We start from the raw sequence: 25552 nt of genomic DNA, 5'->3' as shown, positions 1-25552 counted from the left end.
AATGTCCTCTGGATATTTTCAAATCTTATTTTATATATAAAATGCAGCTCCTTCATAAAAAATAACTGCAGAACTGCTTAACAGCACTACTATTTCTAATAAAAATAGCAATAATAATAGCTTATTTTATGTAATACTTTAAAAGTTTAAAAAGCACTTTCTTCACAAAAGCGCTGAGATACACAATTGAAGTATTACTATGCCTGTTTTGAAAGTGATAAAATTAACCAGATTCTCATAGTAAAGGAAAGGGCTAGGATTTCAGATTTAGGGCTTTTTTTTAAATCCAAAGTCACTCTTAATTAGAGGATCATGATGGAATTAGAATATGAATCCTTGTCTTGGTGAATAGAATCATTCTTTCATCTAATGTATTTCCTAATTTGATTTCTAAGATCTGCCAAGATGTCAGTTTAAAAAAATTCATTCTGATACAATACCTTATAAAGATGTGAACGATGGCCTCTCCCATGAGATGGGGAGGGGAAGTAGGGAGAATGCACATGACCTGTACTCAAGCCTTGAATCCAGAGCCACGCATGGTCTCCCCCAAATCTGCAAGATTCCAAAATTAGACCTAAGAAGATATGGAAATATGACAGAGGCAATGAATTCAGTGACCACATATCCCTGGATTTGGCCGTGGGGAAGGGAGTGATGGGGTCGTTCTAACTGCAGATCTTCTGTTCAGCTATCCCTATACCCAATATTATGGACATTGGTCAGAAATCAAATGGTTCAACTTCTTGAAATATGGATTCCTCAATCTTGCCCTTGACACATTTAAGATATTCCAATACTGTGGCAAATAGTGAATGAAGAAAGAAATTGGGTGTAAACTTTAGGAGGTTAGCCTTAGGGTCTCACACACACATACACACACACACACACACACACACACACACACACACACACACACTCACCTTCCTCCAAAAAATATCATTTGGGATTTAATAAATAAGTGCCTCCTCTGATACCAACCTTAGGACTTCAAACAAATCACATAACTGCTTTATAACTCAGTTTCCTCATCTGTAAAATGAGATTGCACTAAATGGGCTCTTCATGTCCTTTCTAACTTAAAGTCTTTGACTCTAGGGAGTTTTCTGAGATACACTGAGATTAAGTGCTTTCCCAAGGGACACACCTGGAATTTGTACCCATGGCTATCTGAATAGGCCCAAAACTCTTTCCTTTCTACTCAAAACCCTCAATTTTGTGACTCCATCCACAGAAATTAAAAGTGCCTACAAATAACCAATTGCTTGCCTCAATAGCCTTTAAGGGCAATGAAATGTCTACCTCTGGGAAACAGCCATTGATCCATAACTAAAGATCAGTTTATTGAAGAAGGGTCCCCAATTAGTGCCAACGTGAAGGATTCTGGAAAGGTGTTAAGTTCCATATATTGCCTGGTATAAATTACACATGATATTTCTGGAAATCAGTCCAAGTCACAAGTCAAGGATGGCTTTTTAATTAGACTAGAATCAATTATTCTGTTTATTGAGCTCCTCCTCTTGGCTCTGGGATACATATTTTCTGTGGCATTTCAGATTCGGCCAAAATTTTGTTCTGTGGTGCCTCATTCCCAGCCTGCAGCTAGATTGTCTCAGAAAACACAATGAGGAGAGTTGGTGAAGTCATTAAAAAGTCTGCTTTTGTACAGGTTGAATGGAATTCTTCTGATGGCTATTTTCCATGGGCCTGCTTTTAGGTGAGGAAGGGCAGGAGAATGAACCAAAGATTCTTCTAAGGAAAGGGCTTCAGCAATGGGATATATTCCATGGTGCAAAAGCTAAGATATACACTGAACTGAGTAAAGTAGGAATATTACAGAATCACGAGATCTTGGGATTAAAAGAAACCTCAGAGGACTGTCCAAATCCTATTAAAGCATTGAGGAATCCTGTCCAGAACATCCTTAGCATGTTGGTGACTCAACATCCTCTTGATTACTTCCAGTAACAGATGTTATCTTTCTTCCACAAAACATCTGGATTAAACATAATGTTGTTATTCATTCATTTTAGTTGTGTCTAACTCTTTGTGACCTTATTTTGGTGGGGGGGGGGATTTTCTGGCAAAAATACTGGAGTGCTTGACCATTTCCTCTTCCAGCTCATTTTATAGATGAGGAAACTGAAGGAAGCAAGTTTGCCCAAAATCATGTCTAAGGCCAGATTTGAACTCAGGAAGATGAGGCTTTTTGACTTCAGACCCACCTAGCTTCACACAAAAATGACAATAGCTAGCATTTATATAGCCCATTCTGGTTTGCTTTATAAATATTGTCTCACGTTACCCTCACCATACCCTTTTGAGGTAGGTGCTATTATCATCTCCATTTTACAGATGAATAAATAGAGGCAAATAGAGATTAAATGACTTATCCAGGGTCACATAACTAATAAGTATCTAAGGTCATATTTGAATACAAGTCTTTCTGACTTCAGGTTCAGCACTCTAGCCACTGTACCAGCCAGTTGCGATTCTTTCATGTGATACGACTTTGAGTTCTCTTACCTTACATATTTCCTTTCACTCTATTCTCTTCCTTGTCAATGAGTTTTCTTTCTTTCTTTATCTTTTTTTGCTGAGACAATTGGGGTAAGTGACTTGCCCAGGGTCACACAGCTAGGGAGTGTTTAGTGTCTGACTCAGGTCCTCCTGACTTCACGGCTGGTGCTCTATACACTGCACCACCTAGCTGCCCCTGTCAATGAGTCTTTTAAAACACGGCACCCTTAACGGAACCCCATCATTCCAGCTGGGTTCCAATTAACACAAATTCAAGAGAACTATCACCTATCTTGTTCATTGCAGATGCTATTGATGCTCACTTTTTTCAGCAAGTCCTTGTTGACATACTGAGCTCAAAATTCCCTAAAGCATCCAAATTAGGCTTTTAAAAAATGTTTCATATGAATTGTCATTTGACCATGCCTTCTTGATCTTATCCTTCTTGAAGTTTATGTTTACTCTAAATAATGGATTGTACATTTATTCCAATTAAATTTCATTTTGCTGGCTTCAGCCCATTTCAATGTGTGAGCTGTTTTCTGGATCCCTGTTGTGTTATTCATTTCATTACCATCTAGGCTTCTTACCTTCCCCAAAATAGATTAGCAAGCCAGCTATGCTTGGAGGAAGAAAGCTAGATGCCTATGACATTCCAATGGAGAACTTCCTCATTAAGGAATACTCTAGCAACCAATAGTCTTAAACCCACTTCACTGCATTCAGTCTGTCTCTCCACAAGAAAATCATGTGAGATTTTCTTAGCTGCCTTTCTAAAACTGGGATTTATTACTCTCAGAACATTTCTACAATCTCCCCATTTAGTAACCTTATCAAAACCATTAATGAATTTATTTAGACATGATTTATTCTTAGCTGATTTATGTGAATTCTTTTGAGATCATCTCTTTATTAAGTGTTGATAAACTATCCTTTTAATAATCTGTTCTAGAATTTTCCCAGAAGTCAACATCAAACTTGCTGGCCCTGTAATTTGAAGTGATTTTTTTTTAATGAGATAACATTTCCCCAGTACTAATACCTCTCTCATTCACTGTGATTCCTCAAAAATAATCAATAAAAATTCAAGAATTATATCTATAAGTTCTTACAGTATTATTCGATAGCATTCTTTCAGACCTGGTGATTTGAGCTAGGTGAGGGCATCCAGATGCTCATTAAACACCACCTTACTTATCTTGGGTTACAATTCCTCATTAACTATTTTTATTCTATTTTTCTCAACCTGAATATAGAAAACTGATAGCAAAATATCATTTTTTCATCTTTGATACATACGATCTTATCTTTTTCTCGATCTTGTTTATAACATAAATCATAGCATAATTTAACTTAATTTTTCCTTTTCATTTTATTTACCTATTATTACAAAATTCAGTTCATACTGCAGTGTCTGACTCCAAATTATGAGGAAGACAGAAATAAATAAGTGAGTCTCTATCTTCAAGGAACTTGTACTTAAGGAGAGGAATTAAGATTCCCTTCAAAACAAGATTGAGGGTTAGTGCCACGAGAGCATAAATAGAGTGCTTGTGAACGTTCACAGGAAAAGGCAAGATCACTAGGGCAGTGGGGGCTGGAGGTCAAAAAAAGCTACATAGATGAAGTAGCATCTTCTTGAAGAAAAGATAGAATTTTGACAAGTGTAAATAGGTAAATAGGGAGCTGGAGAGCAGCATTCTAGATGGGGAAAATAGCATCAATAAAAGACTTTCCAAAAATATGATTTCTGTCTTCCTCATAGTTTGGAGTCAGAAAGTGCAGTATGAATTGAATTTAATAGGTAATAATAGGTAAATAAAATGAAAAGGAAACATTATGTTAATGGCATTATAAAAGCTATGGAATTCTCTTCTATTGAAGGGATCCAGTACTACCCCAGCACCAAGCATTTCTAAAATGCCTACTATGTGTCAGGCACAAAGACAATATAAAAATCAATCCCTCTTATGAAGGACCTTGCAATGAGAGTAGGGGAAGAGAAGGGAGGAAGGATACAAATATATAATATGTAAACAGGTAATCACCTATGTGATTATATTTGAGGAAGGAAAGATCCCTAGCAATTTGGAAAAGTGCAGGAAGTTTCCCTGATGGATGGTATATAAGCCAAACCTTGGAAGATGATGGGGGTTTTAAGAGGAAGTAGGGAAGGAGTTGTGCCAGGCATGGCAAAGTTACAGAGATGGGAGAAGGAATTCTGAATAAAAGAAACAAGTAACCAATTTCGCTGAAACATAGTGTATGCGAAAGTGAATGATGTGAAACCAGCCCAAAGAAGTAGGTGGGGACTGAATGGTGGAGAGTTTTCACCACCTATCTAAAGAGTTGGAGATTTATCCAAGAATAAGGAGCTTCTACAGTTCTTGAGTAAGGGAATAACAATACTTTCTGTTTTTCTCTCAGGTGGCTATGATATGGATGGAACCAAGAAAGGCCGGAGAGAAGGCTCTGAAGTCACAGAAAGAGGCAAGGCCAACAGATTCTGAGCATATGTTCTAATGGCCAAAGTCCCCCAGAGAAAACACTGATCATACCATAGAAGTGTCATGAATGTTCTGAATGTCATGAAAAAAACAAATGAAATGTTCTGGGTTATTCAACTGCTCTCTTTTACTAACTCAGATAGAAAATTAGCTCTTTTTCTTTGTTCTTCCAGTATCTCTAGATGAAAACATAATGAAAATAGCTTACATTTCACAAAGTGTTCTGTGCATCTTATCCCATTTGATCTTCATAACAATGCTGTGAGGTAGTTGCTATTAGCATTCCCATTTTATAAACAAAAAACTGAAATTGAAAGAAATTAAGTGACTTATTAGGGGTGCCCAAATAATTAAATGTCTGAGACAAGATTTGAATTCAGGTTTTCCTCACTGCAGATTCATCACTATCCACTTCTTTAAGTTGAAGTAGAATGTACATCAGGGAATTCCAGGAGCTCTACAATAAGATGCTTCTGAAAAGCACTCAAACTCTTTGTCAGATCTACTACTTGTTACTTGTGAGAACCATCTCACTGAGCTTTAAAAACAAATTTTATTACTCATATCATTTCATGTGCCTGATAGAACAATTGAGGCATTGTGGCTCGGTGAATACAGGCTCATAGTCTTTATCAACTTCTGCTTCATCACCTAAAAATAATAGTTTCTATGTCACAGAGCTGCTGGGAGAATCAAGGGAAATTTGGTACAGAGTTTAGCCAACCCTAAAGAGATGTCTAAATGCTAAGCTATTTAGTAGTAATAGCAGCAGCAGTTGGAGGAGAGAAAGGAGGAGGAAGAGTATGGAGAAGAGTATGGAAGTTTTTATAAAGATCTGATTTTACAACTAGCCCATAGACACCCCCACATACACCACCCCCAATCATCACCATAGGAGGCGAGTTTGAGACTTGAATGCCAAAGAGCCACTTCCCATGATCCCTTGCACATTCCCCCTTGGAGACGCCTTTCCCCCTTCAAGGTTGTGCTGTTTATTCATTTGACCTGATTTCCCTGGATAGATGTTGGAGGCAGGCACACAGTGACTTATGTGCCCTAAAGACACTCTTGTCTGCAGCTAAAACATGCCATGTCTGTTCATGCCCCCAAGTCTCCAGGAAGCAAGAGGAACAACAGGCTTTGTGCCAGGCTCCTGCCCCGGCTGAGGCAGTTCGGAGCAATCTGGAGACAGAATGAGTCATAGGAAGCGGTGGAAGGACTTTCCCAAAGCCCCAGCTGCATAGCCCAGAATTCCATTTTGAATAAGGGTTTTAAGAGCCTCAGTCAGGGATGATCCATTTTGCTGGTTGCTATGAGTCACATTGACAGAATATCCAAGGAGAACAAAACACAGGTACCCCAAACAGCAGATCTTAATGTAGCATGATGTATTATGACACAGATTCAGCTACAGATTATGTCCTCTCCCTAAACCCATCTGCTACAAACAGATCCACGCCTGGAATGGCTTAACTGGAACTTCTTCCCCGGCATGCAGGCTACTTCCACCCTGTAGTAGAACTCTAGTCTGTCAGTCCTGCACAATTCAGGGGTACTGCCTCCTACACCCAGCCCCAAAGTCATCATCAATATGATGTCGCTTACTCATGCGCCATCTTCCTCCAGGTTGTCCCTTTCTCCTCATCCTAAAGGGTTGGACTATTGGAGAGAACAGAATCTAGAAATGGACTTCCTGAAGGACTGAATGTACCTAACTGGGACAGACCCACCCCCACACACACACATACACATACACGTCTGCCCTGAGTGCCAGAATTCTTCTGTGACCTATAACAAACAGTTCTGTGAATGTCTGTTGTACTGTAGTCAGACTAAGGCACTCCCGATCTGCCCAGGGATATAGCAATTTATCTCCTTTTTTTTTCTTTCCCTAGTTATCACTGAAACAGTAACCACAAGACTTACATCTTTGCCACCAAGTAAGTAACTATTTTACTCTCTGTGTACTATTTACCTGAAATAAAGCACCATGAAAATTCAAAACAGCTAACCCCAATAGGCAGGACTATAATCTTACTGATTTATTTGAGCTTTCACAAAGTGCTCTACACACTGGGATTACAGTCTAGTTAGGAAAATTTTGCACTGATACATGGAATAAGTAGAGAATAGTAGCCATCACTCCCCTCTCTTGGCCTATTTCTCCATCTATAAAATGAGATTGATTGCTAAGGTATCTTTAAGTTCTAAAGTCATAAGATTATACAATTTCATTATGTAATTATACTCTTATAATGAATAAGTGATAATTCATTTATTGTTTCTAAAAAACTATTTATTAAGCACCTACTACAATATATTGTAGTACTGTGTTAAGTACTAAAGCAAGACTTCTTAACCTGGGGCCTGTGCACTTTAAATATATATATATATATATAATTTTATTTCTCCTGTTACATGAAAAGACAATTTTTGCATTTTTAAGACTTTAAGTTCCAGATTCTTTTTCCTAACCCCTCTCCCTTTATTGAGAATGCAGGCAATTCAATATAGGTTATACATGTGTAGTTATATAAAACATTTCTGTAAGATGTGGAAGAAAACCCAGACCAAAAACAAACAAACAAAAAACAAAAATCTTCAAGAAAAATAAATAAAGTTAAAAAAAAAAAGTATACTTCAGTTTGCATTCAGACATCATCAGTTCTTTCTTGGGGTGTGGATAACATTTTTCATTAAACCTCTCAGAGTTGTCTTGGATCATCATATTGATGAAAATAGTTATGCTATTCACCACTGGTTATCTTACAATATTGCTATTTTTTGTATATAGTACATTTCCCTTTGGGTCAGCTCATTGAAGTCTTTCCAGGTTTTTCTGAGAACTCATCATTTCCCATAGCACAAAAGTATTCCATCATAATTATATACAAGAATTTATTCAGCCATTCGTCAATTGATGGGTATCCCTTCAATTTCCATTTCCTTGCCACTGGGAAAAGAAGTGCTATAAATATTTTTTATACATATAAGTCCTTTTCCTTTTTTTCTTTTTTGTTTTATCTCTTGGTATTCGAACCTAGTGGTGATATTGCTAAGTCAAAGTTTAATAGCCCTTTGGCCATAGTTCCAAATTGCTCTGCAGAATGATTGAATTAGTTCACAGCTCCACCAACAGCTGTGCACTTGTTTGTTTTATATAACATTTAGACAACTGTATTTTAATATAATTGATTTCTTTCATAATTCTATGCATTTTATCTTTTGCAATTTTAAAACATTATTCTAGGATAACCTATTCTTCACCAGAAAGGTTCCATGACATAAAAAAGTTTTAAAATTCCTGAAGTAGAGGGACAAGACAAAAGCATGAATGAGGGAAATCAAAGTAAAGGGATTGATGAGTGAGAGTCAAGATTCTCTAGGAATGCCCTCAATGCAGAGAAGTTATACCTCATTTCCTTACTTTAACCCCTGATTTCTAATCTGATTCTTGCTTCTGCCAGAAGGAGGAACCAGCAATGGATATGCTAAAACATCATCTCTCACTGGAGGAAGTAGGCTGGAAAAGCAGAGTTTAACCCATGGCAGCAGTGGCTATATAAATTCTAGTAAGTACAATAATGGACTAAAGGAGCAGACATAAAAATGCAAGAGAGGAGAAGCTGGAGGAAGGGAGATTGATAGCAGCTTATACCTTTACCCAACTTCTCAAGAAAGGGAAACATTGAGATCATACATGTGAATATGGCTTAAAAATAATCAGTATTTGTAAACATTGTAATCACAATCTCAATGTAAATATGAATAATTAATCATTAATCATTAATCCATCGGGCTTAATGGAGAATGTGTTTGCCTGCCCATCTCCCTTATTTCTCATCCAACTTTAAGCCATCTCCATTCAAGTGTGCACAATGTTTTTTAAAAAATAATTTCCAGTGTTATCATGTGCAATAGCTACAGTCACAGCCCATAGAAGAACTTTCATTGCTGGATTCATGGTAGGCTATCAGAGTATAACACTTGTGTAAGACTCAACTGGTCAAGCTTCCCATAGAAAGCTTTCATTCCTAGGGAAACAATCTTTTTCTGGCAAAAAAAAATTAAGCCACAAAAATACTGTTGGGAAATTCTGTGCCCTGGAAATAACCTGGTCCAAATGCTTCTTCCTTTAGTGGGAATAAGGTAGCCCTATTTAATAATCAATAGGACATTCATATCTACATGTATAGAGACCCAACTGAACAGTGGCCTAAGATTAAATTCCATTGATTGTTTTCCAAATCTTGATTTTTCCACTCCTGCTTTGAGTTATTGCTGTCTCCAGAAATTTGATAATTATACATCCACAGGCTCTCCCTTCTTTTCATCGGTCCTCAGTGGGTATGCAGTAGCACCAATTTTATAAGGATAAAAATGTCATTTCACTGTTAAATGTAGAAGGATTGCTCCTTTAAGAAATAATCAAAGGCATTCACTGACTCCTTTTCTGTATTTTTATTACAATTACCTGTTACACACAGCCTAAGATTATTGAGTCTCATTGGAATACATTAACTGCTAAATTCATTTCTGCAGGAATACTATAAAATTCAATCTTTTTATATTCATAGGTGGAAGTTTAAGAGGGAATGCTTCTACATCCAGCTATAGGAGGGCTCAGTCTCCTGCCTCTACAATCCCAAATTCACCAGGCTCAACCTTTGAAAGGAAAAGTCATGTCACCCGCCATGCAACATATGAAGGTATCAGTACTATAGATTTTAGAGTTGGTCTGTCCTTTTTGTACTTGTCACATATGGCATATTGATCATCTATGTTTTCTTCTCTCCCTCGTCTCTTTTATTCTCTTCTCTCAAAGATTTTATGAACTCACATCCAATTGGTTATATCCTATTACATGGTTTATTAAGAATGTTGATTCCTTAGGTAGAGAATACTAACAATAGATTTGGTGCTAGCCACATACTGATATAGGGGGTAAGGTATATGGGAAATCTGAACTACAAGTGAAATATAATAGTTACCTAGGTCTGTACTTTAGGACAAAGTATGGTTCAGAGCTCTATTTTAACTATCAAAGTTGTAAGTATATATACAACCAAGGGTACATTTATCTCTAATGAAGCACTTGGGTTCCATGCTGATGCGATTGTAAGAGGAATAAGAAAAAAAGAACTTTCATGAAAGGGAATGGGGAATGGGGACAGTAAGAATGACTCCTTCCTTGGAAATACATCGCAAAAATGAAGACCTCTTTTCCTGAAGCTCTCATCAATGGCAGGGCCAATTTTAGACTAGCAATTAAAGCGCTACCACCAAATCCAGTGAAAGAGATTAACCATTTATTCTATAAGTCTATCATTTGTCTTTCCTTTGAGAGCTAATGGTGAAACGGGTTCCTCATTTTCTTCCCAAAACGTGTCATCCCATGTTGAGAAGGTATCTCAGAAGCCCATTTATCCACATTTATGCTAACTGTTTGATTCTTCTTCAGGGAGCTCCAGTGGGAATTCTTCTCCAGAATACCCTCGGAAGGAACTTGGTATGTTTTCCTTATTTCTAGTGAAAATGGGAGGCCATGGTAATGGGAAGTTGGCCATAAGAGGAAACATCATATGTTAGACGGCTGTTATTGAAATATCTTGATGCTACTCTATCATCGATGTGCCTTAAAGATACAGTAATCTATTCTAAATGCCATGTTCGCTGAAGTATCTTCATGAATTGAAAATCACATTCCCTTTCCATTATGAAATCAAACATTTGCAAAAGGCTTGAACTAGGGCATCCCCTGGGACAAACTAAAATATGGATTGTTTTTTTCCAAAACAGGACAAATAAGACAGTCCTAGTAATGGGATACAGTGAGTTATAACATCCAAACTCCAAACAACATATGTTCTATTATTTGTCCACTTTTCTTTTCTTTTAAGTGACTTTGCTCCAAAGTTTGCACATTTTTCTCATTTAAATGAGAAATAGATTGTTTCCAGAAGTCAGCACAATTTTAAATACCTTTCTATTCTTTGTTGCATTTTTATCTTCATAAATCTTCATCTACTAATTGATGATGTGCTTATAATGCTGGAAGGTTCATATTTCTTAGCTTTAATAGAAAAAACAAATAATAGAAAAACAAAAGGAAAATTTGGCAATTATTTTTATTGCATTCATTCAATGCTAGTAGTCTGTTAATCTGTACAACTCAAGTTCTCTAATGAACTTTCTAAAATCATAATTAACATTTGTCTCTCTTCTAGACAAACTAAATTAACTAGGTAAATGTTAACTTTCCCCACCACTTTTGCATGTGGAAAGCATTTAATAAGTACATAAGGCAGTGTCTTATAGTGGATAAAATACAGAGCTTGAAGATAAGATGAATGGGGTTTAAAATCCTGACTCTGACTCTTAGCTAGAGGTATAATCATTTTGCCAGTCACTTAACCTGAGACTCAAGTATCTCCAGGAGACAATAAGTAATAGATGAATTTTGTGAGGATTAAATGACTATATCTATAGCAAATGTATGTGAAGTGTTTTATGACCCATAAAATCTGTATAAATAACAATTATTATTACCCACTGTATACATTGCATTACATGAGTCTCCTAATGTGCTTAGTATTCAATGTTAAGTTTTTGCCATGGCATCTATTAGGCATGTCTGAGATTGCTTCCCTTTTCCTCACAGGATCTTCTTCCACCAGAGGACGGAGCCAGACTCGAGGTGAGCAAATTGGATTCAATTTCACTATTAAATAAGCTCCTACTATGTGCCTAGTCTTTTTCAAGGAAATTTTGGATATGCAAAAGAAAAGTAAGGCATAATCCCTCCCTTTGAGAAATTTACAGTCTTCTGGTTATCTTTTTTCTTTTGTGTGTTTTCTCTTTCATGAAATACTGGGGTTTTTGGACAAATTGCAAAAATCCAGATGTAAAAAGTTTGTTCTGCCGTGGATATCTTAAGATTCAGTTCACTTCAAGAAACATTGATTTAGCAATAGGTGCAATGCCTTCTGTGGGTGCTAGAAGATATAAGAAAAAACTAACTGCCTTCAAAAAACTTAGAATCCTAATTGCTGCACTGCACTCCAAACCAGATTTATTCTTCTACATTGAATTCCCTATTTTAACAGTAAGAGTATGTAAATGTGAGCTGTGATTATTCTTATTCCCAGATATCTATTTTAATTGTATTTTCATGCTTCAGATGATGAAAAATACTCCCTTTTTTTCCTAATTAGTCAGATAAGAACTCTTTATGGTAATTTATCAATCTCTCCACCTCCTAAGAGGCAAATGTGTTAGAAGGGAACACAGTCTTTAAATCAGCTAGAGAAAACTGCTGTTGACAAGCAGCACAAAAAGAATGATAACAATATAATCCTTTTCAGCATTTAGATAAGGAGCTGTATGGTACAGTAAACAGAGTGTTGGGGAATCCTGGTTTTGAGACTTATCAGTTGTATGATCTCATGCAAATCATTTTACCCTGCATGTAACTCAGTTTCCTCATTTGTAAAATGGAGGTAATATCTCTTATTATCACAGAGTTATTGTGAATCTCAGATTGTATAAAGCACCTTGCAAAGTTCAAAGCACTAGATAAACATAGTTAACATTCAACAAATCTGGAGTACACCATTGACTCTCCTGATGTTCTCCAAAGATCTGAGGCAAATTTGTTGTAGAGTTTCAGTTATCATTAATCCAAACAAGTGAAGTTTGTAGAGTTCAAAAGTTTAGGTAGATGCTCTAGATATCTAAATTTCCCAAATGTAATGAGCCAATTGATAACAAGTTGGAAATGCTACAAGAAATTATACAATTTTGTTTCCATGCTGTTTCTAGGCAAAGACAGTTACATGATCAACCCTGTTTTGGGGGTTCTCTAACACATAGGACACTCAGGAGGCAGAAGAGTAAGATCTTCTCCAAGTCCTTAAAAACGTGTTTGTCTTAAAATCTTTTTCAAATAGGGTCCTTATTGATCCCCTGTCCCAGAGTTGGTTTGCCATTGGAAATTTTGGTTGAGAGTGGCCACATGACCTTTGGGCATCTTCTAAAAGTCCTGGATGGACATCTGTGAATGTCAATAAATCAAGAACTTTGTAAACTATTTGCCTTTAATGGCCCTTTATGTTCATGCCAGCTGGGAAATTGTACTTCCTAGACCATCATTTTCCTTACAGAACCAGATTCATCATATTCTTTTCCTTCATGGTCTTTTCCTTCTCTTCTGTTTTGCAGAGAGTGAAATTCGTGTTCGCCTGCAAAGTGCTTCCCCATCTACCAGATGTGAGTTCTTTATCTTCTTTCTGGAGAGAGAATAAGACAGTAAAGAATAGAGAAAGAGAAAAGAAGAAATACAGAAGATGAGAATGAGAGAACATAAAAAGCTCAAGATAAGAAGAGAGACAAAGGGAAAAAAGAGAGAATGAGAGAGGATAGAAAAAAGAATGAAAGAGATGAGAGAACAAGAGAATGAAAGAATAAAGAGAATGAGAGGGAGAGGAAAATGAGATGAGAGAGAACAAAGAGAAAGAGAAAGAAAGAATGAGAAAGAAGAGAAAATGAGAAAACCTAGAATATTTGGGCCTGCACTTCTTGGGAATTTTCTTGATTATCTTCAAATAAGCTCAAGAGATATTATAATACTGAGAATACATTAATAAGGGAAGTTTACTTACTGGATGTTACATACACCAATGAAACCACAAATCTTCCCCTAATCCACCAAATAAATGCTCGAAGCAGAGCTCAGAGGACATTCCAAAAATATTCCTGGAAATTCCCAAGTGCCTTCCTCCCAAACAATTGACATATAATAAATATTCCCTATGGCAGTTGAGGTTAAAGAAGAACCTTAGGACTAATCAGAAATTTTCTGGATTCTCTGCCAGGGACAGAATTGGATGACGTGAAACGTTTGCTCAAGGGAAGCCGATCAGCCAGTGCAAGTCCCACTCGGAACTCCTCCAACACACTTCCCATCCCCAAGAAAGCTACTGTGGAAACCAAGATGGTGACCGAGAGCTCTCAGTCAGGTAAGTGCCAGAGAAGTTGAGATGGAGGGGCTGTCGGCAAAAGAAACAGGTTTATCTAACCCCTGGAAAACTTTCTGGACCTTGATGAGCATCGTGTACCTTTTTTCAGCCATTTTCAAAAAATTCAGGTTGTGTTCTTTGTAAACATATTTGGTCAGACAATCCCCCTAGATTTCTGGCCAATCTACTAATATCTAAAGATTTCATTTCTTGAAATACTTATCCACCAGACTCCCTTGTCACAGACTACCATGGACAAAATTAGGTTTGGTTTCCTTTTGACACCATGCTGCACTGGGCATGTGGGAACAGCTCTAGTTTTTAAGAAAGAAATCAGACTGCCAAGGGGAGCTACTGGGAAGCACATTAAATACATGTCAGGACTTACAGGGGTAGCTGCTATTAATTAAGTCCCACCTATTTTGAAGAATTACTCTTGTCTATGATTCTCTACAAGTAACTTAGCAGGCAAATCATAGACAGCAATACTTCAAATGAGGGAAAGGGTAGGAGAAAAGGAAGAGAAAAAAAGCAAGAAAAGGGAAAGGAAGGCAAAGCAAGGGAAGGGAAGAGAAGGAAAGAGATTCATTTAAGCAATCTCAGATTAGCAAACATTTGTTAAATGCTTACTTTTGGAGTGGCAATGAGGGAAAATAGGGAAAAGGATAATCTTGGAGTCAGGAAAAGCAAGATTCAGGTTCTTCCACAGATAACATTGTGACAATGGCCAAGTTATTTAACCTCTGCCTCAGACTGATCTTTAAGGTTAAAAGTTACAGATGAAGGAGCTCTCAAAACAAAAATTCCCCACAATAATGAAATCTTGGGTCTAAGTCAATAATTCTTGATCTGGAATCAATGATTTCATTTTATAAAAATATATTTTGTTAACTATAATTCAATATAATTGTTTCCTTTGTAAACCTATATATTTTATGTGCTTAAAAATATTATTCTCAGAGTAGGTCCATGGGCTTATTGCCAAAGAGATCCATGGCACAAAAATAATTAGGAACTCTTGCTCTAAACAAAACAACAACAAAAAATTCTCAAAGCACTCTGTTCGGTACTAGAAAATGAAAAACTGTCTGGTTGGAAACTTTGATTCTTTTAATACTGACGTGAGTTTGCTGTGTCCTTCAGTATCAGGCACTTATGACACAACTATCGTGGATGCTAACCTCCCCTCCTACATGTGGTCCTCTACCTTGCCTGCGGGTTCATCCATGGGAGCTTATCACAACAACATGACAGCCCAGAGTTCTTCCCTTCTCAATACAAATGCTTATTCAACAGGATCAGGTACAGTAATAATACATATTCTCATCGATCGTCTTTTATTTTGAAGGTTTCTTTTATTTTGAAGATTGAATGACTCCCTGAGCCATTTGCCACATTTCAGCAAAATTTTCCCAAGTCCCTCAATCTGATAATAAGTCTGTTTGACATTTCCAAAGGAAATTTAGTTCCTGCACATGGGTGAATTTCAATTTAAGAAGTCCTCATTGAGGACCCATTACACTGCTATTAAGCACAGGAAAAAATCTTGGAGGAGAGACACATTTGAATGAAAACTAAATAAAGAGACTGGTTGACACTTCATACTACTTCTGAGCTTTCTGATCTTAGCCAAACAAATCCCCTAACCTCTTTGCCTTGTCTGTGTAATGGGAATGCTTTTACCTGCCTCACAGGGAATTGGATCTTTTTCAGGTCTGTAGCTATGTCCCAAAGCAAGGTACCAGACAAAACTTTAACTCTTATTTTTAAGCATAGCATCTGGTTTTTGGTGTGTGGTGTGTGGGTGGGTGGGTGGGTGGGTGGGTGTGGGTGTGGTTTTGGGTTTTTGTTGTTGTTGTTGTTGTTTTTGGGGGTATTTTTGCTTTTTTTTTTTTTTTTTAAGAAAAAAATCCCCAGTATTATTTACTCCTGTTCTTTCATGATGAGGGCTTACAGATTAATGGAATTGTAGTCCATTTGGGGAAAATTGGAAAAGGCCTTAGAAGTCAACTAATCCAATCCCCTACCTGAAGCAACAGAACTTCCTCCCTGGGGGGGGGGGGGGGGGCAGCTAAGTGGTGCAGTGGATAGAGCATCAACCCTGAGGTCAGGAGGAGCTGAGTTTAAATGTGACCTCAGACACTTAACACTTTCTAGCTATGTAACCCTGGGCAAACCACTTAACCCCAATTGCCTCAGGAAAAAAAAACCAAAAAACAAAAAACAAAAAAACAAAAAAAAGCCTTCCTCCCTGCAAATATTGTTGATAAAGATCATCCAACCTCTGCTATTTTTGTTCTCGTTTTATAGATGAGGCAAGTGAATTTTCCCCTTGGCTCCTCTAAGACTTGACACTTAGTTGATCAGCTAATAACCTTAATCATTGCCTCTTCTTTCAGTATTTGGGATTCCCAACAATATGACTTCCTGCTCACCTACTCTCCATCCTGGGCTCAGCACCTGCTCCTCAGGTGAGTGCTCATTGTTTTCTTACTATGACTTCTAGAGGTGAAATGTTCAACATGTAAGTGAAATCTCCTTGTCAGGGATCTATCAGTGGTTCCCAGAAAGTAGCCCATTTCTCCTTGGCCCAGGCACTCTCTCTCTCTGTTTCTCTCTTTGTGTGTCTCTGTTTATGTCTGTGTCTGTGTCTGTCTGTCTGTCTGTCTGTCTGTCTGTCTCTCTCTCTCTCTCTCACACACACACACACACACACACACACACACACAAACATACATACACTTCTACCCTGTTAATTAACTTCTCAGCGCTCACTAGAAAAAGGTGTTGGATCAGATGCATCTAAAGTCTCTGCCAGCTCCAAGTCTGTGTTCTTATGATCCCCAAGTGGAAGCACAAGCAGGCTCCCTTTCACTCAGTCCCTCATACATTGAACCTAACCTAGGTCTAGGAGGACGATATAAAAGAAATATGAAGACACCAGGGGAAGCTGCTTCCAAGAAGGTGAGGAGGGGTTTAAAGAGAAATTAGGTCTCCAATTCTAGCTAGTCAAAGCTTGTTTTCTATACAGAGTTAATTGTTGTGAAAGAATCAGTTAGTTTCTGAAGATTCTCGCTTGGGGAAAAAATATTCAAGGCCACCTCTGCATTACCTTCCACTGCCAGGTATTACAGTGTAGAGGGAAGAGAGATGGTCCTGGAGTCAGGGGAGCGTCCTGCCATTTATTATTTATTCAAGCATGGGTCTTAGTTTCCTCAAATGCAAAATTTAGGCTAGATGGCTTTTACTCTTTTTTGTGCTATTTTTTCCAATGACATGTAAAGATAGTTTCACCATTCATTTTTGTAAGATTCCAAGTTCCAAATTTTTCTCCCTCCCTCCCTTCCTTCCTTTCTCCCCAAGGCAGCAAGCAATCTGACATAGGCTATACATGCACAATCATGTTAAACATATTTCCACATTAAGTGACATTTACTGTTGAGTTCATTAAAGGGACAATAAAATCACACAAATCCCTTTCCTTCCAAACTGATTTGTTCTCCTCCTACCTGTCAGCCATCTGCTAATTTTTATCATCTCCTTCTCTGATTCTCCACCCATCCTCCCAGGAGGCAGGACGCAAGGAAGATCCCCCCAATCACTGCACCTCTCCTTGACTTGCCCTTCTAAATTCCTTTCACAGTGTTTGGTGTTCAAAATAACTTGGCTCCCAGCTCTTCCACTCTGGCCCATGGAACCACCACCACCACCACTTCTACAGGTTAGTTGTCGATCCCCTGGGGCTCAGTGGCAGGAGATCCAGCCCTACAAAATGTGTACAGGTGTCCCAGCTTCAGTACCTTCACCAATAGGCCAATATGTCCACTGAAATTTCCCCATTCCTCCAACTCAATAAACACTGAACCAGAAAGCAACTGAGTAAACACTTCTGAGGGTGCTCCCCTGAGCATATGCAAGGATATGTGTGTGCAAGGAGCTCAGAAAAGGGTTCTGTGCAAAGCAGAGCCAGCAGCATGCAGGTACCTAACAGCCCAGCTTGGATTTGCACTGTAAATTCCCAGGCAAACAAATCAGATCAGTGTTCTCTTCAACCTAGAAGCCTTATTTAATCAATGTCCAAAATCAAAAAATATTTATTTATGGAACACTAATTATATACTCAGCCCTTTACTGGACACTCTGGGAGATACAGAAAAGTAGGGAAATGAATCCTTGCCCTCAGAGAGCTTATGTTCTAGCCAGAAAGACAAGACTCAGAGGTATGAAGCAAATAAAAATAAGAATACAAGACGGCACATGATTAATGTTAAACTGTAGATTTTAAGAGATCTCTTGTTATGAGTTCAGAGAAATGGTACATTTATCAGAGGAGAGGGGCATAGTCAGAGAAGGCTTCATGAAAAAAAGAGGGTCTTGAGCTGGATTTGAGGCGCAGGTAGGGCTGTGATGGAAGGAGGAAATATAAGGTGATGCCCCTGAGCACACAGGCTTTAGCTCAATCTCATAACAACTACACGTGTTTGAGAAATTGACTTTTTCATATACTTTTTCATCCAGTGAGATTGTTTTATGATAGTCTCTCTGCTGGGTTTCACTCAGGTACAGATGGATTTGAATAGCCACCTGTATGCACACTGATCTCCTTTATTCTGGTTCATCTTTTATAGTGTACGGTGTAAAGAAAAACACAACCCAGTCCCCTGCTGTTGTAAGTACAGGTGTGAGCACTTGTGCAGGTGAGTGTCCCCAAAAAACATGTTTGTAGTGGGAGAAAATGATTCCACTTAAGTAGAGGGAAATAACTCTCTAAGTCCATAACCTAATTTCATTTAAGTTGAGTAGAAAATAGGTTATTGTGCATATAGTGCTAGTATTGGAATCAGGAAGATTTGGGTTTAAATGCAATTTCTGAATTACTGTGTGATCACAGGTGAATCTCTTAGTTTTTCTCAGTCTTAGTTACCTCATCCATAAAAGGGGAATGAAATACCTTCAGTACAAACCTGGGCAGGTCATTTAACCTCTCAGTGACCTCATATATCTCTAAGAAAACAAATTGCAGACCAATCAGCAGTCTGCATTGGCAGGAAAAATTTCCTTACTAGGGAACTCCTATATTGACAAGATCATCAATTTGGACCAAAAAAAAGGATGCTTCATTGGGATGCTCAGCTTACAAACTTTAGAGTATTGGTATGTACTGAAGGCTATAGCTGCATAGCACCCTCAAAACATATTGACATTCACTTGACTACCTGCCATCTAGGGGAGAGAGGGAGGAAGGAGGGGAAAATTTGGAACAGAAGATTTTGCAAGGGTCAATATTGAAAAAATTACCCATGCATATGTTTTATATATAAAAAGATACAATTTTTTAAAAAAGAAAAAATATATATTGACATACTAAGTATATATATGAGGAAATTGATCCTCTTTCTGCTAAGTGGAAATCGTGCTTTAGAAAAAATAGGGCTAAGACCCATTCTAAAGGGTCACCTTGGCTCCCCTAAACTCAGCTGCCATCCTTCAGGAACTCACAGATCCTGCCTGCCTCACCCTGGCTTCCCTGCTTTGGGGGGCTGGGCTCTAACATGACAGAAGCCTTCTCAGGGCTCAGGTGTCTATCTCGTCTAAGGTTGGATGGAGCAAAGGTGTTCAATCTCACCAGTCTATGTGGCAACCTTTTCCTGCCTCAGTACCTGCCTACAAGTGGCTATTTCCATATAGTCCTGAATGGGGGGGATCGTTCATCATTTGTCCAGTTGGTAGGGGCCTTAAATCTTGATAGGGGTAGGCAGCTCCATGGTGTAGTAGTCCAGTGTCTAAGAAAGCTGACTGAGCTATTTGATGTCCAGACTGTCCATGGGTTCCCTAAAAGTGTCTTTGGTTTTCTAAGTGACTTTCCATTATTATTATTATTCTCAATATTGTTCATATCAATGTTATTATTGCTGAATAGGTATTCATAAGCTGGTATCTTTTTTCCCTCTATCATTCTTGCCCTTCACTTCCACCTTCCTCCTTTCCTATTCTCTAACACTCATCTCTTTTCCCATTCTATTTTTCTCTTTTTTAGTTTCTCTTTCTCTACCTCTTCTTCCTTCCCGCTGTATCTCTAGGAGAAATATAAACTCCTTTGTTTTGTAGTTAACATTCTTCACCATCTGGCCCCTTTCTGTCATCCTAGACTTCCTGCTGATCATCCCCTCACAGTTACTCTATACTCTAGCCATACTGGCACTCTTCCTTTTTTTTCACACAAGAATCTCCATCTCTTACCTCCTTGTCTGTCTATTAGTTGACCAGAAGACTATTACTTCTCACTTTCTCCTCTTAAAACCCTGGTTTCTTCAAGACTTCAAGAGGCCACTTTTCTCATTGGGTCCTCAGCTGTTCGTGCCTTCCTTTCAAAAGTTATCTTGCATCCACTTTGTATGTCTCTGATATGTACACACACATATGGTGTCTCCTGTGTAAAGCCTGGCACATCGTGGTTGTTGATTCGTTAATCTCTTTTCTTCCTTCCCTTCATCTTCACCCACATCTATCCCTTTTCCAGCAGCTACCACCGGCTCCCACAGCGACGATCTGTTACGCAAGGACTGCAAGTTCTTACTGCTGGAGAAAGACAATGCCCCAGCCAAGAAAGAGATGGAGTTGCTTATCATGACCAAGGACAGCGGGAAGGTCTTCACTGCTTCCACCACCGGGCTCAGTACAAGTAAGTGCAGACTACTTGAGGATGTCATTTGGGGAAGAAATGGGACAAGTCATCAGGGACATGGGGATCCCAAAGGTACGGACTATTGTGGGACATTCTAATAATAAAGCTGCCTTGATCTCATTCAACAGAAAAGTGTCAGTTTGGAGGCAGTCTCGAGGTCTAATTTAAATGCAAAAACGGAATAAAATAAAGATAAAAATGTTGACTATTGTTCCCAGCCTGGCCAGATGTCAAAAGAGTGCCTTTGGCGCTCCAAAGACGCTGTATGACATAATGGATGTCATAGTGAACATGGAGACAGGTGACCTGGATTCAATTCCTTCCCACACACTTGCTGGCTGTGTGACTCTGGGGGAAAATCTTTAACCTCTCTGAACCTCATTTTCTTCATCTTTAAAATGAGAATAATGATAGCAACCACCTCACAGGGTTGTTATGGAGATCAAATAAATCCACATATATAACATGTTTTTCAAACTCAAAGTGTTTGAATAATTCAAATATGAGCTATTATTATTTCCATCCTTTTCAAATAAGAGCATCTTTTTTTATGTACCTGTCATATAATATTGGCATCTTGTGATCAACAACAACAAAAAAAATAGAATGCAAAGCTACTATGAATTCAGTAACATTTTCAAATAAATTTATATTTTGTTAATTAAATAGCATCAATATACATTTGAAAAATAGCAACATCTATTTATACACACACATACATATATATATTATCTGGACATATATATATATATATATCATATATGTATGATTACACACACATAAATGTGTGAGAGAGTGTGATCTAGTTAGTAGAAAGAGTTCTGAACTGAGTTACAAAGACTTAAATCCTGCCTCCTTACTAGCTCTGTAACCCTGGAAAGCTTTCCTAGCCTCAGGCACTTTTTAAAGACTATAAATTAGAGACAGATTCTATTCACTGTAAAGTCTTTACGCTGATAAAATGTAGAGCAAATGTAGAACTATTAGTCTTAGAAATATCAGATTCTTAGTTTGATTATTAACTCTGACTCTTCTATTCCTGGGGCCCTGGCCAGTGCTTCCAACAGTGCCCTAGGATTCACATAAATCAGAGCCTGACTGCCATTCTCATAATGAGCTGAGTTTCCTGGGCTGCCAAAAATCACAGGTACTTCAGACATTCCAGTATTTAGTGTTCACTGTTATCTTCCTTCAGCTTCATTCTCAGAAGACACTTTGAAGAAAGACAAGCAAGCAATCTCATCCTCCTATGCATCTGACTCCTGTCTCAAGTCTGAAGCTAATGGTAAGAATAGATATGTTTGATATTTTAACATGTATAACATATATTGGATTGAAAGCCTCTGGGGAGGGGCTGAGAGAAAGGAGGGAAAAATCTGAAACAAAAGGCTATGAAAGGGTTAATGTTGAAAAATTATCCGTGCATATGTTTTGAAAATAAAAAGCATTAATTTTTTTTTTAAGAATAGATATGTTTGCTGGCCACCATTACTTGGTTCAAATAACATTCTACCTGCCTCGCCACCAGCCCAGTTCTACTGTTGTATAATAAGAAGCATCTTTTCTCCCTCTTCTCCGGTCTGGAATAGTCTGTCCCTATCTTTCTGACTGATCATTTTCTTTGTTATTTTGTTTTTAACTTCTTACTGAGATCATTTAATTTTATACCATTTTTATTTCCAAATCTTTTCCTCTTCCCTCCTCACCTATGTAATCATCCCTTGTAACAAAATACAAAAGAAAGAGAAATTCAACAAAGCTAATGAACATTTCAAATTGAGTGACAATATAGGCAATGTTTCATACTCATAGCCTCCATCTCTGAAAAAAGGGCAGGGTCACCACTAATTTTCAAATACCAAATACATTTTCCACTGGTAAATTTCATAGTGTTAAATTGCTTTCCATTTTGTGTCTATTTGGATAATTGAGTTTCTATGTAGAGAGAACATATGAAATAGTGGACAGAGGTCCAGTCTTAGCATAAAGAGGGGCCTGACTTCAAGTCCTGGTCTGACTCATTCTAGTAATCTCTAGAAAAGTTTCCAACCTGAATTGTGCAGGAAGTTTTCACCTCAAGATTTCCCCTACATTGAAGAAATCCCAAATCAAGAAAGGGGGAAAAAAAGCCTCCATACAATAAAATGTCACCAAGTTCCCTCAATTATAGGAATTGATCATGTGGTACTGAAAAGTCTAAATTAAAACATTTCAAGAGAAGCATAGCATAGCTTGTTTCAATAGCGGTCCCATCACTGATGGGACCAAGGAAGAAGATTTGAACTATAAGTCTTAGAACAATTATTTTAGCCAATATATTAACAATATTTGCAATTTTCATTTTATGAGTTCAAGTACTGTTGTTTAAAATAGTATTAGAGAAATGTATGAACTTTTATATATGGATAAAGCCTAAAAATTCCTCTTTTTCACATTGTACATTTTACATTTTATATCAATTTATTCATTGATTTAGCAAAGCCCTTATATAAACTAACCCATCTCATTCATATTTTTGTAAATTCCAAGGTCCAACTTCCAAGGCTAATTGACCGACTGTAGATATATCTATTTATATTTGTGTCCTATGAGCATTTCTTCAGTTTTGGGAGAAAATTAAACAATAGACTCTTGGTGTTTTTTCATTTTAGGAGGCCTGAAAGTCGCATCTACCAAGGACAAAGCCACGTATGCAGGTAAGGGAGATCATCTTTCGCGTCCATCCCTCATGATCCACGATAGTAGGGAGGAGCATTTGAGGACTAAGAGACTTTGAACATTCTGAAAATGACAAGAGATTTTCAAGTAGTTACTTAAACAAAGACAGATTTAAATGGAGACTATTCTCCAGACCACAGAGTTAAGCCTGGGGGAAGCGATGCTGAAGGTAAAGATAGGTGTTGACTAGGTTGGAGTAGCAGAGAAAGTTTGGTCTAATCTGTGTCTCTTCAGAGGCACTACCTGACAGCCTTCCCATATGAAACTCAGGCAGCAAGTCCCTTCTAAGAAAAAAAATCATATTTTAACTCATGGATCTAACCTTCAGGTACCCTGTGGGCCTTGAAGAACTTTCTGGTGTGGGTTTTGAAATAGCAGTATCTAAAGTGTGTAGAATGTAAGCTCTAGGAGGGCAGGCACTTTCTTTTTGATTTTGTTTTCCTCCTCCCCAGTGTCTAGCATGTTTCTATTTTCCATAGAGGTGTGGAAGAAATGGTTGTTGAAATGAATTTATTCAGAGGTCATGTGTGATTAATAGTTGAATATGGAAGACTTGGGTATAATTCCTGTCTCAGTCATTTAGTGTAGAGAAGGAGAGAATAAGCACTAATTTAGCACCTACTCTGTGCCAGGCTAAGCTCTTTATAATCACATGATTCTCACTAGGTTCAATTTTTAGCACCTCTTTTCCATTCGTAGACAGAGGTAAACTGACTTGCCCGGGATCACACACAGCTGCTATATGTCTGAGTAAGATTTGTGCCATGTCCTCCTGGCTCCTGGCCCAGAGCACTGTACCACCTGGTCAAGCTTCTAGCACAAGCTCTTGTAAACAGTCCTTCTGGCTGGACCTGGCTGGGGCAAAGGGGCCTGAGTGGCTAAAGACTCAGAATTGTATTGATTTTTAGATTGAGAAGGAAGCATTCTGACCCTATACAGGAAAAAATGCAATTCCCAGGGTCTGCAGCTACTTTATATGATTATTATGAGAATCAAAAGAGATATTGTACATAAAGTGGTCAGAAAATCTTCAGGTACCACCTAGGTGCCAACTACTTCTATTTATTAAAGCTTATGATAACTTTCAAGTATAGTTGTGAATAATCTGCACTTTAAAAGGCACTAACACATCAGTTATCTCCTTTTGGACATACATAACGCCTCAAGATGCTATTCCTCCTGCCTAGAGTCATTTACTACCTGTTTGATCCTCAGTAAATCACTGCCTTAGTCACCTCATCTATAAAATGACAATGATGATACTTGCCCTGCCTATCTCACAGGGTTGCCTGGGGAAAGTGCTTATAAATCTTAGGGCATCATAGAATGGTTCTCACACTAACCCCAGGAGGTAAGTGAGGATGGTTTGTTTAGCCCCATTTTAATGATGAGAAATTTAAGTCCCCAAAGGGTTAAAGGTCTTGCCTGAGATTATATAAGTGTCAAACTTGGAATTCAGATTCAGCTTTCTATATTCCCAATCTCACATTCCTTCTATTACAAGTTTCCTCTCTGAAAGGTATCACAGCAATACATCTTTAAACAGTTCAGAAATTCTCTGAATATCTCTCTGTCCTTCCTTCCATCCACCTTGTTGCATTTTCTTTTGAAAAATGGAAAATCAGTCACTTAAAGCAGGATTTCTTAATTCTCCAGTCACAATCCTTTTTTGCCTGAGAAATTTGTACATGACCCCAGGTATATGGTTATATAAAATAGGTATAAAAACAAAACATTTGCAGATAATAAATTGTAATTTCATGACCTCCAGTTATGAAACCCCATAGAGAGTAGAGAACCACAGTTTAAGAAGCTGGAATTTAGAGGTTTAAAATAGAATGTTAGCAACCTGGATTCATCAGGCATACATCCTTCTCTTCCCTAGAAATCCAGGGAGATGACCGTGGTTTCGGTGGTGCAGGAGGAGGAGGAGGAGGAGGCGGTGGGGGAGCAGGATTTGGGGCTGCCCCTGCCTGGTGTCCCTGCGGCAACTGCTGTAGCTGGTGGAAGTGGCTATTGGGCCTGCTCCTGGCCTGGCTGTTACTTCTTGGATTGCTTTTCGGACTCATTGCTTTGGGTAAGAGAGACAACGGCAAAATGTTCCA

The 25552-nt window shown here is 38.1% G+C and overlaps 1 protein-coding gene across 2 annotated transcripts in view; it reads left to right on the top strand.

Moving 5' to 3' along the window:
- Positions 1-25552, top strand: part of COL17A1 (collagen type XVII alpha 1 chain) — a 59004-nt gene that overhangs the window by 2229 nt on the left and 31223 nt on the right. Inside the window, exons 2-17 of one of the 2 annotated variants that reach the window (XM_074295512.1) lie at positions 4948-5010; positions 6923-6967; positions 8495-8599; positions 9605-9736; positions 10489-10536; positions 11689-11724; positions 13248-13295; positions 13901-14044; positions 15188-15346; positions 16444-16515; positions 17688-17765; positions 18673-18741; positions 20568-20726; positions 21925-22014; positions 23381-23425; positions 25333-25524. In XM_074295512.1, the coding sequence (XP_074151613.1) occupies positions 4959-5010; positions 6923-6967; positions 8495-8599; positions 9605-9736; positions 10489-10536; positions 11689-11724; positions 13248-13295; positions 13901-14044; positions 15188-15346; positions 16444-16515; positions 17688-17765; positions 18673-18741; positions 20568-20726; positions 21925-22014; positions 23381-23425; positions 25333-25524 (1474 nt within the window). In that variant the 5' untranslated portion in view covers positions 4948-4958. Of the gene's footprint in view, positions 1-4947; positions 5011-6922; positions 6968-8494; positions 8600-9604; positions 9737-10488; positions 10537-11688; positions 11725-13247; positions 13296-13900; positions 14045-15187; positions 15347-16443; positions 16516-17687; positions 17766-18672; positions 18742-20564; positions 20727-21924; positions 22015-23380; positions 23426-25332; positions 25525-25552 lie in introns of both variants that reach the window. The other variant, XM_074295511.1, reaches the window with a different exon arrangement.

The sequence above is a fragment of the Sminthopsis crassicaudata genome, chromosome 2 (genome assembly GCF_048593235.1).
Source record: "Sminthopsis crassicaudata isolate SCR6 chromosome 2, ASM4859323v1, whole genome shotgun sequence".
Taxonomy (NCBI): Eukaryota; Metazoa; Chordata; class Mammalia; order Dasyuromorphia; family Dasyuridae; genus Sminthopsis; species Sminthopsis crassicaudata.
Note: the sequence above shows the minus strand (reverse complement) of the source record. Positions and strands in the feature narration are given on the sequence as shown.